At 48.2% G+C, this 16,642-nt stretch overlaps 1 protein-coding gene across 3 annotated transcripts in view; it reads left to right on the forward strand.

The window, feature by feature from the left end:
- Window positions 1-16,642, forward strand: part of LOC139553466 (protein phosphatase 1 regulatory subunit 1A-like) — a 71,637-nt gene that overhangs the window by 43,021 nt on the left and 11,974 nt on the right. For all 3 annotated transcript variants that reach the window (XM_071365830.1, XM_071365821.1, XM_071365813.1), the window contains exons 3-6: window positions 2,968-3,005; window positions 3,680-3,743; window positions 5,452-5,505; window positions 7,348-7,512. In XM_071365830.1, the coding sequence (XP_071221931.1) occupies window positions 2,968-3,005; window positions 3,680-3,743; window positions 5,452-5,505; window positions 7,348-7,512 (321 nt within the window). The remainder of the gene's footprint in view (window positions 1-2,967; window positions 3,006-3,679; window positions 3,744-5,451; window positions 5,506-7,347; window positions 7,513-16,642) is intronic.

Below are 16,642 nucleotides of genomic sequence, written 5' to 3' on the forward strand. Positions count from 1 at the left end.
TAGGACTATATACTGGAACACAGCTGGAGTATGGTAGACCTATAGGACTATATACTGGAACACATCTGGAGTCTGGTAGAGTTATAGGACTATATACTGGAACACAGCTGGAGTATTTAGACCTATAGGACTATATACTGGAACACAGCTGGAGTCTGGTAGAGTTATAGGATTATATACTGGAACACAGCTGGAGTATGGTAGACCTATAGGACTATATACTGGAACACAGCTGGAGTATGGTAGACCTATAGGATTATATACTGGAACACAGCTGGAGTATTTAGACCTATAGGACTATATACTGGAACACAGCTGGAGTATGGTAGACCTATAGGACTATATACTGGAACACAGCTGGAGTATGGTAGACCTATAGGACTATATACTGGAACACAGCTGGAGTCTGGTAGACCTATAGGACTATATACTGGAACACAGCTGGAGTCTGGTAGAGTTATAGGACTATATACTGGAACACAGCTGTAGTTTGGTAGAGTTATAGGACTATATACTGGAACACAGCTGGAGTATGGTAGAGTTATAGGACTATATCCTGGAACACAGCTGGAGTCTGGTAGACCTATAGGACTATATACTGGAACACAGCTGGAGTATTTAGACCTATAGGACTATATACTGGAACACAGCTGGAGTCTGGTAGAGTTATAGGACTATATACTGGAACACAGCTGTAGTTTGGTAGAGTTATAGGACTATATACTGGAACACAGCTGGAGTATTTAGACCTATAGGACTATATACTGGAACACAGCTGGAGTATGGTAGAGTTATAGGACTATATACTGGAACACAGCTGGAGTCTGGTAGAGTTATAGGACTATATACTGGAACACAGCTGGAGTCTGGTAGAGTTATAGGACTATATACTGGAACACAGCTGGAGTCTGGTAGACCTATAGGACTATATACTGGAACACAGCTGGAGTCTGGTAGAGTTATAGGACTATATATTGGAACACAGCTGGAGTATGGTAGACCTATCGGACTATATACTGGAACACAGCTGGAGTCTGGTAGACCTATAGTACTATATACTGGAACACAGCTGGAGTATGGTAGACCTATAGGACTATATACTGGAACACAGCTGGAGTCTGGTAGACCTATCGGACTATATACTGGAACACAGCTGGAGTATTTAGACCTATAGGACTATATACTGGAACACAGCTGTAGTCTGGTAGAGTTATAGGACTATATACTGGAACACAGCTGTAGTCTGGTAGAGTTATAGGACTATATACTGGAACACAGCTGGAGTCTGGTAGAGTTATAGGACTATATACTGGAACACATCTGGAGTCTGGTAGACCTATCGGACTATATACTGGAACACAGCTGGAGTATTTAGACCTATAGGACTATATACTGGAACACAGCTGGAGTCTGGTAGAGTTATAGGACTATATACTGGAACACAGCTGGAGTCTAGTAGACCTATAGGACTATATACTGGAACACAGCTGTAGACTGGTAGAGTTATAGGACTATATACTGGAACACAGCTGGAGTCTGGTAGACCTATCGGACTATATACTGGAACACAGCTGGAGTATTTAGACCTATAGGACTATATACTGGAACACAGCTGGAGTCTGGTAGACCTATAGGACTATATACTGGAACACAGCTGGAGTCTGGTAGACCTATAGGACTATATACTGGAACACAGCTGTAGACTGGTAGAGTTATAGGACTATATACTGGAACACAGCTAGAGTATGGTAGAGTTATAGGACTATATACTGGAACACAGCTGGAGTCTGGTAGAGTTATAGGACTATATACTGGAACACAGCTGGAGTCTGGTAGAGTTATAGGACTATATACTGGAACACAGCTGGAGTATGGTAGACCTATAGGACTATATACTGGAACACAGCTGGAGTATGGTAGAGTTATAGGACTATATACTGGAACACAGCTGGAGTCTGGTAGAGTTATAGGACTATATACTGGAACACAGCTGGAGTATGGCTGAGTTATAGGACTATATACTGGAACACAGCTGGAGTATGGTAGAGTTATAGGACTATATACTGGAACACAGCTGGAGTCTGGTAGACCTATATGACTATATACTGGAACACAGCTGGAGTATGGTAGAGTTATAGGACTATATACTGGAACACAGCTGGAGTATGGTAGAGTTATAGGACTATATACTGGAACACAGCTGGTGTCTGGTAGACCTATATGACTATATACTGGAACACAGCTGGAGTATGGTAGAGTTATAGGACTATATACTGGAACACAGCTGGAGTATGGTAGAGTTATAGGACTATATACTGGAACACAGCTGGAGTATGGTAGAGTTATAGGACTATATACTGGAACACAGCTGGAGTCTGGTAGAGTTATAGGACTATATACTGGAACACAGCTGGAGTCTGGTAGAGTTATAGGACTATATACTGGAACACAGCTGGAGTATGGTAGACCTATAGGACTATATACTGGAACACAGCTGGAGTATGGTAGAGTTATAGGACTATATACTGGAACACAGCTGGAGTCTGGTAGAGTTATAGGACTATATACTGGAACACAGCTGGAGTATGGCTGAGTTATAGGACTATATACTGGAACACAGCTGGAGTATGGTAGAGTTATAGGACTATATACTGGAACACAGCTGGAGTCTGGTAGACCTATATGACTATATACTGGAACACAGCTGGAGTATGGTAGAGTTATAGGACTATATACTGGAACACAGCTGGAGTATGGTAGAGTTATAGGACTATATACTGGAACACAGCTGGAGTCTGGTAGACCTATATGACTATATACTGGAACACAGCTGTAGTATGGTAGACCTATAGGACTATATACTGGAACAAGTGTGTGTGTGGGTGTATATTCATTCTTTAGTCAATAATCTTGCTGTTGTCTCTCACAGTTTATTTCTCATCTTATCTCTCATTTTCCCTGCTACAGAAATAGATGAAGACCGTCTTCCAAACCAGTTATACAAGGTAATTAACTGTGTCCTTCATATGGAATGTGTTCATGGACAAATCATTAGTAACTAAAAACCATTGGTGGTGCTGTGTTCAAAAGCAATGCATCACGGTGCTGAGGTGTCACTATAGCCTGTGGTTCAATCCCAGGCTGTGTCACAACCCGGCTGTGACCGGGAGCCCCAAAAGGACGACGCATAATTGGCCAAGCGCCGTCGGGGGTAGGGGAGGGTTTGTCTGGTGGGACTTTCCGTGGCTGATTGTGCTCTAGCGACTCCTTGTGACAGAGCCTGGCGTCTGCAAGCTGATTCTATGTGTCAGTTGAACGGTGTATCACCTGACACATTGGTGTGGCTTACATCCGGGTTAAGAGAGCAGTGTGATAAAAAAAAAGTAGCCTGCCAGAAGGGTCGTGTTTCAGAGGACACTTGACTCGACCTTCGCCTCTCCCGAGCCCATTGAGGAGTAGCAGAGATGAGCCAAAGGACCTAATTCGGGGACAAAACGGGCTAAAACAATATGGTTGTGGGGCCATACCACCTTGAACACATCTGTTCAGGGTCGGGCCTGGTTAGTACTGGGATGGGAGACCGCCTGGGAAAACCAGGTACCGTTAAGTTAAATACAAATGTAACCATTGGATCGCAAAGTAATATCATCTGACTACATGGCTTGATCTCTGTTGACAGGCAGCCTTGATGAACTCTCCCAGGCAAAGGAGGAAGGGAGCAAGAGTCACGCCCACTATGAAAGGTAAGATAATATAGCTTAGAAATGTAGAGAAGGTGACACATCAAGTGTGCATCAACATAATGTCATTCCGGACAGACTCCTTTATACAATAAACACGGGACTTTCTTCAATGTAATAATCTGTTAGTCTGCCCCAAAAAATTTGTTAATTGTTTCCTCAGTGTTGCACAAATCAACCTTTTATTAAGGGAGTAGCTGCTGCTAGGTTCTCTGAGGAGACTGTGTCCAAGACCCACGTTAGTTATTCAGATTCAGTTCCCACTCTATTCCAAAACGGAACATAAAACCCCTTAAACTGGAACGTAAATATCCTTCTCCTTCTGCAGAACAATCCATTCTGAAACATTTGTTCTAAGGCTAGTTTGATAGTTTCTTTGAGACCGGCGTATATTCATCGCCCACACACCATAACATGGGGTGAGTCACTCATTGCAAGCAGCTTGAAGGGTAATGAGTGTGGTTAAGAAGGCTGTGCTGGTTGATTAGAGCTAATGAAAAGGACTGACGATGCTCTTCACCTATCTAGCCGTGTTAGGACTTCATAATACCATTTATTAGAACTATGACACATGATTTGTCAACATTGACTTTGACCCCTACACCTGTAATTGTATATTCCTCCCTCCCTCTCTCATCCCTCCCTCCCTCCCTCCCTCCCTCCCTCCCTCCCTCCCTCCCTCCCTCCCTCCCTCTCTCTCTCCTCCTTCCCTCCCTCCCTCTCTCCCCTCCCTCCCTCCCTCCCTCCCTCCCTCCTCGCCTCTCTCCCTCCCTCCCTCCTCCTTCCCTACCTCCCTCCCTCTCTCCTCCTTCCCTCCCTCCCTCCCTCCCTCCATCCCTCCCTCCCTCTCTCTCTCCTCCTTCCCTACCTCCCTCCCTCTCTCCTCCCTCCCTCCCTCTCTCCCCTCCCTCCCTCCCTCCCTCCTCGCCTCTCTCCCTCCCTCCCTCCTCCTTCCCTACCTCCCTCCCTCTCTCCTCCCTCCCTCCCTCCTCGCCTCTCTCCCTCCCTCCCTCCTCACCTCCCTCCCTCTCTCCTCCTTCCCTCCCTCCCTCCCTACCTCCCTCCCTCCCTCCCTCCTCGCCTCTCTCCCTCCCTCCCTCCTCCTTCCCTACCTCCCTCCCTCTCTCCTCCTTCCCTCCCTCCCTCCCTCCTCGCCTCTCTCCCTCCCTCCCTCCTCCTTCCCTACCTCCCTCCCTCTCTCCTCCTTCCCTCCCTCCCTCCCTCCCTCCCTCCCTCCCTCCCTCCCTCCCTCCCTCCCTCCCTCCTCGCCTCTCTCCCTCCCTCCCTCCTCCTTCCCTACCTCCCTCCCTCCCTCTCTCTTCCCTCCCTCCCTCCCTCCCTCCCTCTCTCTCTCCTCCTTCCCTCCCTCCCTCTCTCCCCTCCCTCCCTCCTCCCTCCTCCCTCCCTCCCTCCCTCCTCCTTCCCTACCTCCTTCCCTCCCTCCCTCCCTCCCTCCCTCCCTCCCTCCCTCCCTCCCTCTCTCCCTCCCTCTCTCTCTCCTCCTTCCCTCCCTCCCTCCCTCTCTCCCCTCCCTCCCTCCCTCTCTCTCTCCTCCTTCCCTCCCTCCCTCCCTCTCTCTCCCTCCTTCCCTCCCTCCCTCCCTCCCTCCCTCCCTCCCTCCCTCTCTCTCTCCTCCTTCCCTCCCTCCCTCTCTCCCCTCCCTCCCTCCCTCCCTCCCTCCCTCCCTCCTCGCCTCTCTCCCTCCCTACAGAGTTACAGTTCATGGTAGACCACCACCTGTATAAACAGCAGCAGCAGGGTGGAGGTGAGATGAGATTGTTTCCTAGGTTCCTTTCCTTTTTCTTTTCCCTGGCCAATGTGCTTTCCTTTCTGCATTACTTGCTCTTTAGGGAGTTAGGCTCCATTACTGTTAACCCCTTATACTCCTACTTACACTTGTGGAAATTGGCCTCTATGGATAGGGCTAAATCTAAATGTTCCCCACAGAAGATCTATAAATATCATATGCATGAGCTTGGTAGCAATTGAAAGAAAACAGTTTGGATATTATGGGACAATTATTAGACCAAAGTTGAAGACACATCAGATCACCTGACACAAGACTGAATCCAAAACATTACTGTTGATTTGATGTGCATTTTACATTTACTGAACTTTTCACAGCATTTGTTGATAACGACATCTGAAAACACTCTAGATACATTCAGTAACGTCATTTTAATGCACTTTTAAGACTCAAGAAAGTGACTTCTTTTTTAATTTAGCTCTCTTAGATTTGCTATTGAGGGGCGACAGGTAGCCTAGTTGTTAGAGCGTTGGGCCAGTTGCTCGGATCTAATCCGTATCATAGTATGGTAGTAGGTTCCTGTGTGTATCAAGAATGGTCCACCACGCACTTAAACTGAAATTAGACGAAGTATTCGAATTTTAACAACCACAAAATGGCGTAGCGATGTCAGCATATTGGATCTTTAAGTGCCTTTGAACTGGGTATGGTAGTAGTTACCAGGCACACGGGTTTGAGTGTGTCAAGAACTGCAACGCTGCTGGGTTTTTCCTCTGTGTGTATCAAGAATGGTCTACCACCCAAAGGACATCCAGCCAACTTGACACAACTGTGGGAAGCATTGGAGTCAACAAGGGCCAGCATCCCCGTGGAACGCCTTCGACACCTTGTAGAGTCCATGCCCTGACGAATTGAGGCTGTTCTGAGGGCAAAAGGGGAGGTGCAACTTAATATTAGAAAAGTGTTGTTAATGTTTTGTACACTCAGTGTAAATCGCAATCTAGGTCAGGTGGGCATCATTTGAAAAATTATTATATTACCAATATGCCTAGCTAATGTTATAAAATACAATCTTAGAGTGTTAGGCTTTCAAAAGTCACTTCAGACAAACAGATTGGAAATGTGGGAGCACATAGAATGGAGGCATGAGTGCATTCAGGTGTGTGTGTTCCTTGCCTAATTTTCTTCACATTTTGAGGAACACAGGCTCGTTGTGTTCAGGACAACCCAGGCTATAACACATGTCATCCTTGTAACTGTACATCAAACACAGTGATCATAACCGTTGATACTGTAAATGACATGAGTTTTAGGAGATGGAAATGTGATGTGCACATTTGGACTCACGGGTGTTTGGTTTGCTTGTATGACATCAAAGCTGTATTTATTATAATCCTCAACTTCTCATCTTTCAGAACACATGAACTACTCTCAATTTACAGTATTTTCCCTCCCTCGTACAACAACAAATGTTCAAAAGTATCCCAATTAGTGGGAGGGATGGGGGCATCTTCATGTGGCGCGATGCTCAAATTTCTAACGGCTGTCAGTCAAAACCTATCCAGCGCTATGAGGAGGTGAACCTGATCTCTGACGTCATGTATAGCATGCTACTGTAATGCCACCGCGTTCCAATTTAGGCACAAATCTGTCATTTTCAACCCGCATACAGGATGACGGGCTGTGAGTGGAAAGGGCTACGCACCTGGTGACGTAAAACAACTGCTGCTGTTGTAAAAATGTCTTTCTGAAATACATTTCACTGATCGACTGAATGATCGATTGCACAGAAAAAGCTCCGTATAAATATATAACACAATATATAGGTGTAGAAGATGAGCGTATATGATATTATTCCAGGTGATGAGTGTTCCTCAGAGAGCTGTCTGTCCGACAGACCCAGCCCGGACGCTCTGCCCAACGGGGAGGATGAAGAGGAGGAGCTGCCGGAGGATGAGGAGGCCTGGGGAACCGAGGACAAGGTCACTGCAGAGGCCTTCGAGAAGCTGCGCTGCCAGATGGAGAGTAAGGATGGAGGGATTGGATAAAGGGAGAGAGATATAGGGAGAGATAGGGAGAGAGATGTAGGGAGAGATAGGGAGGGAGAAATAGGGAGATAGACATAGTGGAAAGAGAGAGTAAAGGGTAGGTAATAAATGGGAAAATTAAATGCAGTCCTGGCAACAGTGCTCACCTCCTACCCTTGCCAATCTGGATGGAGTCAGATCTACTAGATAGGAGTTGTCCCTGCTGTGTCTGGATGGAGTCAGATCTACTAGATAGGAGTTGTCCCTGCTGTGTCTGGATGGAGTCAGATCTACTAGATAGAGGTGTCCCTGCTGTGTCTGGATGGAGTCAGATCTACTAGATAGAGGTGTCCCTGCTGTGTCTGTGTCTGGATGGAGTCAGATCTACTAGATAGAGGTGTCCCTGCTGTGTCTGGATGGAGTCAGATCTACTAGATAGAGGTGTCCCTGCTGTGTCTGTGTCTGGATGGAGTCAGATCTACTAGATAGAGGTGTCCCTGCTGTGTCTGTGTCTGGATGGAGTCAGATCTACTAGATAGAGGTGTCCCTGCTGTGTCTGTGTCTGGATGGAGTCAGATCTACTAGATAGAGGTGTCCCTGCTGTGTCTGTGTCTGGATGGAGTCAGATCTACTAGATAGAGGTGTCCCTGCTGTGTCTGGATGGAGTCAGATCTACTAGATAGAGGTGTCCCTGCTGTGTCTAGATGGAGTCAGATCTACTAGATAGAGGTGTCCCTGCTGTGTCTGGATGGAGTCAGATCTACTAGATAGAGTTGTCCCTGCTGTGTCTGGATGGAGTCAGATCTACTAGATAGAGGTGTCCCTGCTGTGTCTGGATGGAGTCAGATCTACTAGATAGAGGTGTCCCTGCTGTGTCTGGATGGAGTCAGATCTACTAGATAGAGGTGTCCCTGCTGTGTCTGGATGGAGTCAGATCTACTAGATAGAGGTGTCCCTGCTGTGTCTGGATGGAGTCAGATCTACTAGATAGAGGTGTCCCTGCTGTGTCTGGATGGAGTCAGATCTACTAGATAGAGGTGTCCCTGCTGTGTCTGTGTCTGGATGGAGTCAGCTCTACTAGATAGAGGTGTCCCTGCTGTGTCTGTGTCTGGATGGTGTCAGATCTACTAGATAGAGGTGTCCCTGCTGTGTCTGTGTCTGGATGGAGTCAGATCTACTAGATAGAGGTGTCCCTGCTGTGTCTGGATGGAGTCAGATCTACTAGATAGAGGTGTCCCTGCTGTGTCTGGATGGAGTCAGATCTACTAGATAGAGGTGTCCCTGCTGTGTCTGGATGGAGTCAGCTCTACTAGATAGAGGTGTCCCTGCTGTGTCTGAATGGAGTCAGATCTACTAGATAGAGGTGTCCCTGCTGTGTCTGGATGGAGTCAGCTCTACTAGATAGAGGTGTCCCTGCTGTGTCTGAATGGAGTCAGATCTACTAGATAGAGGTGTCCCTGCTGTGTCTGTGTCTGGATGGAGTCAGATCTACTAGATAGAGGTGTCCCTGCTGTGTCTGGATGGAGTCAGATCTACTAGATAGAGGTGTCCCTGCTGTGTCTGGATGGAGTCAGATCTACTAGATAGAGGTGTCCCTGCTGTGTCTGGATGGAGTCAGATCTACTAGATAGGAGGTGTCCCTGCTGTGTCTAGATGGAGTCAGATCTACTAGATAGAGGTGTCCCTGCTGTGTCTGTGTCTGGATGGAGTCAGATCTACTAGATAGAGGTGTCCCTGCTGTGTCTGGATGGAGTCAGATCTACTAGATAGAGGTGTCCCTGCTGTGTCTGGATGGAGTCAGATCTACTAGATAGAGGTGTCCCTGCTCTGTCTGGATGGAGTCAGATCTACTAGATAGAGGTGTCCCTGCTGTGTCTGGATGGAGTCAGATCTACTAGATAGAGGTGTCCCTGCTGTGTCTGGATGGAGTCAGATCTACTAGATAGAGGTGTCCCTGCTGTGTCTGGATGGAGTCAGATCTACTAGATAGAGGTGTCCCTGCTGTGTCTGGATGGAGTCAGATCTACTAGATAGAGGTGTCCCTGCTGTGTCTGTGTCTGGATGGAGTCAGATCTAGTAGATAGAGTTGTCCCTGCTGTGTCTGTGTCTGGATGGAGTCAGATCTACTAGATAGAGGTGTCCCTGCTGTGTCTGTGTCTGGATGGAGTCAGATCTACTAGATAGAGGTGTCCCTGCTGTGTCTGTGTCTGGATGGAGTCAGATCTACTAGATAGAGGTGTCCCTGCTGTGTCTGTGTCTGGATGGAGTCAGATCTACTAGATAGAGGTGTCCCTGCTGTGTCTGTGTCTGGATGGAGTCAGATCTACTAGATAGAGTTGTCCCTGCTGTGTCTGGATGGAGTCAGATCTACTAGATAGAGGTGTCCCTGCTGTGTCTGTGTCTGGATGGAGTCAGATCTACTAGATAGAGGTGTCCCTGCTGTGTCTGAATGGAGTCAGATCTACTAGATAGAGTTGTCCCTGCTGTGTCTGAATGGAGTCAGATCTACTAGATAGAGGTGTCCCTGCTGTGTCTGGATGGAGTCAGATCTACTAGATAGAGTTGTCCCTGCTGTGTCTGTGTCTGGATGGAGTCAGATCTACTAGATAGAGTTGTCCCTGTTGTGTCTGTCTCTGGATGGAGACAGATCTACTAGATAGAGGTGTCCCTGCTGTGTCTGGATGGAGTCAGATCTACTAGATAGAGGTGTCCCTGCTGTGTCTGTGTCTAGATGGAGTCAGATCTACTAGATAGAGGTGTCCCTGCTGTGTCTGAATGGAGTCAGATCTACTAGATAGAGTTGTCCCTGCTGTGTCTGTGTCTGGATGGAGTCAGATCTACTAGATAGAGGTGTCCCTGCTGTGTCTGGATGGAGTCAGATCTACTAGATAGAGTTGTCCCTGCTGTGTCTGTGTCTGGATGGAGTCAGATCTACTAGATCGAGGTGTCCCTGCTGTGTCTGTGTCTGGATGGAGTCAGCTCTACTAGATAGAGGTGTCCCTGCTGTGTCTGTGTCTGGATGGAGTCAGATCTACTAGATAGAGGTGTCCCTGCTGTGTCTGTGTCTGGATGGAGTCAGATCTACTAGATAGAGGTGTCCCTGCTGTGTCTGAATGGAGTCAGGTCTACTAGATAGAGGTGTCCCTGCTGTGTCTGGATGGAGTCAGATCTACTAGATCGAGGTGTCCCTGCTGTGTCTGTGTCTGGATGGAGTCAGATCTACTAGATAGAGGTGTCCCTGCTGTGTCTGTGTCTGGATGGAGTCAGATCTACTAGATAGAGGTGTCCCTGCTGTGTCTGAATGGAGTCAGGTCTACTAGATAGAGGTGTCCCTGCTGTGTCTGTGTCTGGATGGAGTCAGGTCTACTAGATAGAGGTGTCCCTGCTGTGTCTAGATGGAGTCAGATCTACTAGATAGAGGTGTCCCTGCTGTGTCTGTGTCTGGATGGAGTCAGATCTACTAGATAGAGGTGTCCCTGCTGTGTCTGTGTCTGGATGGAGTCAGATCTACTAGATAGAGGTGTCCCTGCTGTGTCTGTGTCTGGATGGAGTCAGATCTACTAGATCGAGGTGTCCCTGCTGTGTCTGTGTCTGGATGGAGTCAGATCTACTAGATAGAGGTGTCCCTGCTGTGTCTGTGTCTGGATGGAGTCAGATCTACTAGATAGAGGTGTCCCTGCTGTGTCTGAATGGAGTCAGGTCTACTAGATAGAGGTGTCCCTGCTGTGTCTGTGTCTGGATGGAGTCAGGTCTACTAGATAGAGGTGTCCCTGCTGTGTCTAGATGGAGTCAGATCTACTAGATAGAGGTGTCCCTGCTGTGTCTGTGTCTGGATGGAGTCAGATCTACTAGATAGAGGTGTCCCTGCTGTGTCTGTGTCTGGATGGAGTCAGATCTACTAGATAGAGGTGTCCCTGCTGTGTCTGTGTCTGGATGGAGTCAGATCTACTAGATAGAGGTGTCCCTGCTGTGTCTGTGTCTGGATGGAGTCAGATCTACTAGATAGAGGTGTCCCTGCTGTGTCTGTGTCTGGATGGAGTCAGATCTACTAGATAGAGGTGTCCCTGCTGTGTCTGTGTCTGGATGGAGTCAGGTCTACTAGATAGAGGTGTCCCTGCTGTGTCTGTGTCTGGATGGAGTCAGATCTACTAGATAGAGGTGTCCCTGCGATGTCTGTGTCTGGATGGAGTCAGATCTACTAGATAGAGGTGTCCCTGCTGTGTCTGTGTCTGGATGGAGTCAGATCTACTAGATAGAGGTGTCCCTGCTGTGTCTGAATGGAGTCAGATCTACTAGATAGAGGTGTCCCTGCTGTGTCTGTGTCTGGATGGAGTCAGATCTACTAGATAGAGGTGTCCCTGCTGTGTCTGTGTCTGGATGGAGTCAGATCGACTAGATAGAGGTGTCCCTGCTGTGTCTGTGTCTGGATTGAGTCAGATCTACTAGATAGAGTTGTCCCTGCTGTGTCTGTGTCTGGATGGAGTCAGATCTACTAGATAGAGGTGTCCCTGCTATGTCTAGATGGAGTCAGATCTACTAGATAGAGGTGTCCCTGCTGTGTCTGTGTCTGGATGGAGTCAGATCTACTAGATAGAGTTGTCCCTGCTGTGTCTGGATGGAGTCAGATCTACTAGATAGAGGTGTCCCTGCTGTGTCTGTGTCTGGATGGAGTCAGATCTACTAGATAGAGGTGTCCCTGCTGTGTCTGAATGGAGTCAGATCTACTAGATAGAGTTGTCCCTGCTGTGTCTGTGTCTGAATGGAGTCAGATCTACTAGATAGAGGTGTCCCTGCTGTGTCTGTGTCTGGATGGAGTCAGATCTACTAGATAGAGGTGTCCCTGCTGTGTCTGTGTCTAGATGGAGTCAGATCTACTAGATAGAGGTGTCCCTGCTGTGTCTGTGTCTGGATGGAGTCAGATCTACTAGATCGAGGTGTCCCTGCTGTGTCTGTGTCTGGATGGAGTCAGATCTACTAGATAGAGGTGTCCCTGCTGTGTCTGTGTCTGGATGGAGTCAGATCTACTAGATAGAGGTGTCCCTGCTGTGTCTGAATGGAGTCAGATCTACTAGATAGAGGTGTCCCTGCTGTGTCTGTGTCTGGATGGAGTCAGGTCTACTAGATAGAGGTGTCTCTGCTGTGTCTAGATGGAGTCAGATCTACTAGATAGAGGTGTCCCTGCTGTGTCTGGATGGAGTCAGATCTACTAGATAGAGGTGTCCCTGCTGTGTCTGTGTCTGGATGGAGTCAGATCTACTAGATAGAGGTGTCCCTGCTGTGTCTGTGTCTGGATGGAGTCAGATCTACTAGATAGAGGTGTCCCTGCTGTGTCTGTGCCTGGATGGAGTCAGATCTACTAGATAGAAGTGTCCCTGCTGTGTCTGTGTCTGGATGGAGTCAGATCTACTAGATAGAGGTGTCCCTGCTGTGTCTGTGTCTGGATGGAGTCAGGTCTACTAGATAGAGGTGTCCCTGCTGTGTCTGTGTCTGGATGGAGTCAGATCTACTAGATAGAGGTGTCCCTGCGATGTCTGTGTCTGGATGGAGTCAGATCTACTAGATAGAGGTGTCCCTGCTGTGTCTGTGTCTGGATGGAGTCAGATCTACTAGATAGAGGTGTCCCTGCTGTGTCTGAATGGAGTCAGATCTACTAGATAGAGGTGTCCCTGCTGTGTCTGTGTCTGGATGGAGTCAGATCTACTAGATAGAGGTGCCCCTGCTGTGTCTGTGTCTGGATGGAGTCAGATCGACTAGATAGAGGTGTCCCTGCTGTGTCTGTGTCTGGATGGAGTCAGATCTACTAGATAGAGTTGTCCCTGCTGTGTCTGTGTCTGGATGGAGTCAGATCTACTAGATAGAGGTGTCCCTGCTGTGTCTGTGTCTGGATGGAGTCAGATCGACTAGATAGAGGTGTCCCTGCTGTGTCTGTGTCTGGATGGAGTCAGATCTACTAGATAGAGTTGTCCCTGCTGTGTCTGTGTCTGGATGGAGTCAGATCTACTAGATAGAGGTGTCCCTGCTGTGTCTGGATGGAGTCAGATCTACTAGATAGAGGTGTCCCTGCTGTGTCTGGATGGAGTCAGATCTACTAGATAGAGGTGTCCCTGCTGTGTCTGGATGGAGTCAGATCTACTAGATAGAGGTGTCCCTGCTGTGTCTGGATGGAGTCAGATCTACTAGATAGAGGTGTCCCTGCTGTGTCTGGATGGAGTCAGATCTACTAGATAGAGTTGTCCCTGCTGTGTCTGTGTCTGGATGGAGTCAGATCTACTAGATAGAGGTGTCCCTGCTGTGTCTGGATGGAGTCAGATCTACTAGATAGAGGTGTCCCTGCTGTGTCTGGATGGAGTCAGATCTAATAGATAGGAGTTGACTCTGCTGTGTCTGGATGGAGTCAGATCTACTAGATAGAGGTGTCCCTGCTGTGTCTGGATGGAGTCAGATCTACTAGATAGAGGTGTCCCTGCTGTGTCTGGATGGAGTCAGATCTACTAGATAGAGGTGTCCCTGCTGTGTCTGGATGGAGTCAGATCTACTAGATAGAGGTGTCCCTGCTGTGTCTGTGTCTGGATGGAGTCAGATCTACTAGATATAGTTGTCCCTGCTGTGTCTGTGTCTGGATGGAGTCAGATCTACTAGATAGAGGTGTCCCTGCTGTGTCTGTGTCTGGATGGAGTCAGATCTACTAGATAGAGGTGTCCCTGTTATGTCTGGAAGGAGTCAGATCTACTAGATAGAGGTGTCCCTGCTGTGTCTGTGTCTAGATGGAGTCAGATCTACTAGATAGAGGTGTCCCTGCTGTGTCTGTGTCTGGATGGAGTCAGATCTACTAGATAGAGGTGTCCCTGCTGTGTCTGTGTCTGGATGGAGTCAGATCTACAGGATAGAGGTGTCCCTGCTGTGTCTGTGTCTGGATGGAGTCAGATCTACTAGATAGAGGTGTCCCTGCTGTGTCTGAATGGAGTCAGATCTACTAGATAGAGGTGTCCCTGCTGTGTCTGTGTCTGGATGGAGTCAGATCTACTAGATAGAGGTGTCCCTGCTGTGTCTGGATGGAGTCAGATCTACTAGATAGAGGTGTCCCTGCTGTGTCTGGATGGAGTCAGATCTACTAGATAGAGGTGTCCCTGCTGTGTCTGGATGGAGTCAGGTCTACTAGATAGAGGTGTCCCTGCTGTGTCTGTGTCTGGATGGAGTCAGATCTACTAGATAGAGGTGTCCCTGCTGTGTCTGTGTCTGGATGGAGTCAGGTCTACTAGATAGAGGTGTCCCTGCTGTGTCTGTGTCTGGATGGAGTCAGATCTACTAGATAGAGGTGTCCCTGCTGTGTCTGTGTCTGGATGGAGTCAGATCTACTAGATAGAGGTGTCCCTGCTGTGTCTGTGTCTGGATGGAGTCAGATCTACTAGATAGAGGTGTCCCTGCTGTGTCTGGATGGAGTCAGATCTACTATATAGAGGTGTCCCTGCTGTGTCTGTGTCTGGATGGAGTCAGATCTACTAGATAGAGGTGTCCCTGCTGTGTCTGGATGGAGTCAGATCTACTAGATAGAGGTGTCCCTGCTGTGTCTGTGTCTGGATGGAGTCAGATCTACTAGATAGAGGTGTCCCTGCTGTGTCTGGATGGAGTCAGATCTACTAGATAGAGGTGTCCCTGCTGTGTCTGTGTCTGGATGGAGTCAGATCTACTAGATAGAGGTGTCCCTGCTGTGTCTGAATGGAGTCAGATCTACTAGATAGAGGTGTCCCTGCTGTGTCTGTGTCTGGATGGAGTCAGGTCTACTAGATAGAGGTGTCCCTGCTGTGTCTAGATGGAGTCAGATCTACTAGATAGAGGTGTCCCTGCTGTGTCTGGATGGAGTCAGATCTACTAGATAGAGGTGTCCCTGCTGTGTCTGTGTCTGGATGGAGTCAGATCTACTAGATAGAGGTGTCCCTGCTGTGTCTGTGTCTGGATGGAGTCAGATCTACTAGATAGAGGTGTCCCTGCTGTGTCTGTGCCTGGATGGAGTCAGATCTACTAGATAGAAGTGTCCCTGCTGTGTCTGTGTCTGGATGGAGTCAGATCTACTAGATAGAGGTGTCCCTGCTGTGTCTGTGTCTGGATGGAGTCAGGTCTACTAGATAGAGGTGTCCCTGCTGTGTCTGTGTCTGGATGGAGTCAGATCTACTAGATAGAGGTGTCCCTGCGATGTCTGTGTCTGGATGGAGTCAGATCTACTAGATAGAGGTGTCCCTGCTGTGTCTGTGTCTGGATGGAGTCAGATCTACTAGATAGAGGTGTCCCTGCTGTGTCTGAATGGAGTCAGATCTACTAGATAGAGGTGTCCCTGCTGTGTCTGTGTCTGGATGGAGTCAGATCTACTAGATAGAGGTGCCCCTGCTGTGTCTGTGTCTGGATGGAGTCAGATCGACTAGATAGAGGTGTCCCTGCTGTGTCTGTGTCTGGATGGAGTCAGATCTACTAGATAGAGTTGTCCCTGCTGTGTCTGTGTCTGGATGGAGTCAGATCTACTAGATAGAGGTGTCCCTGCTGTGTCTGTGTCTGGATGGAGTCAGATCGACTAGATAGAGGTGTCCCTGCTGTGTCTGTGTCTGGATGGAGTCAGATCTACTAGATAGAGTTGTCCCTGCTGTGTCTGTGTCTGGATGGAGTCAGATCTACTAGATAGAGGTGTCCCTGCTGTGTCTGGATGGAGTCAGATCTACTAGATAGAGGTGTCCCTGCTGTGTCTGGATGGAGTCAGATCTACTAGATAGAGGTGTCCCTGCTGTGTCTGGATGGAGTCAGATCTACTAGATAGAGGTGTCCCTGCTGTGTCTGGATGGAGTCAGATCTACTAGATAGAGGTGTCCCTGCTGTGTCTGGATGGAGTCAGATCTACTAGATAGAGTTGTCCCTGCTGTGTCTGTGTCTGGATGGAGTCAGATCTACTAGATAGAGGTGTCCCTGCTGTGTCTGGATGGAGTCAGATCTACTAGATAGAGGTGTCCCTGCTGTGTCTGGATGGAGTCAGATCTAATAGATAGGAGTTGACTCTGCTGTGTCTGGATGGAGTCAGATCTACTAGATAGAGGTGTCCCTGCTGTGTCTGGATGGAGTCAGATCTACTAGATAGAGGTGTCCCT

Source organism: Salvelinus alpinus, chromosome 2, assembly GCF_045679555.1.
Source record: "Salvelinus alpinus chromosome 2, SLU_Salpinus.1, whole genome shotgun sequence".
NCBI classification, from domain to species: Eukaryota; Metazoa; Chordata; class Actinopteri; order Salmoniformes; family Salmonidae; genus Salvelinus; species Salvelinus alpinus.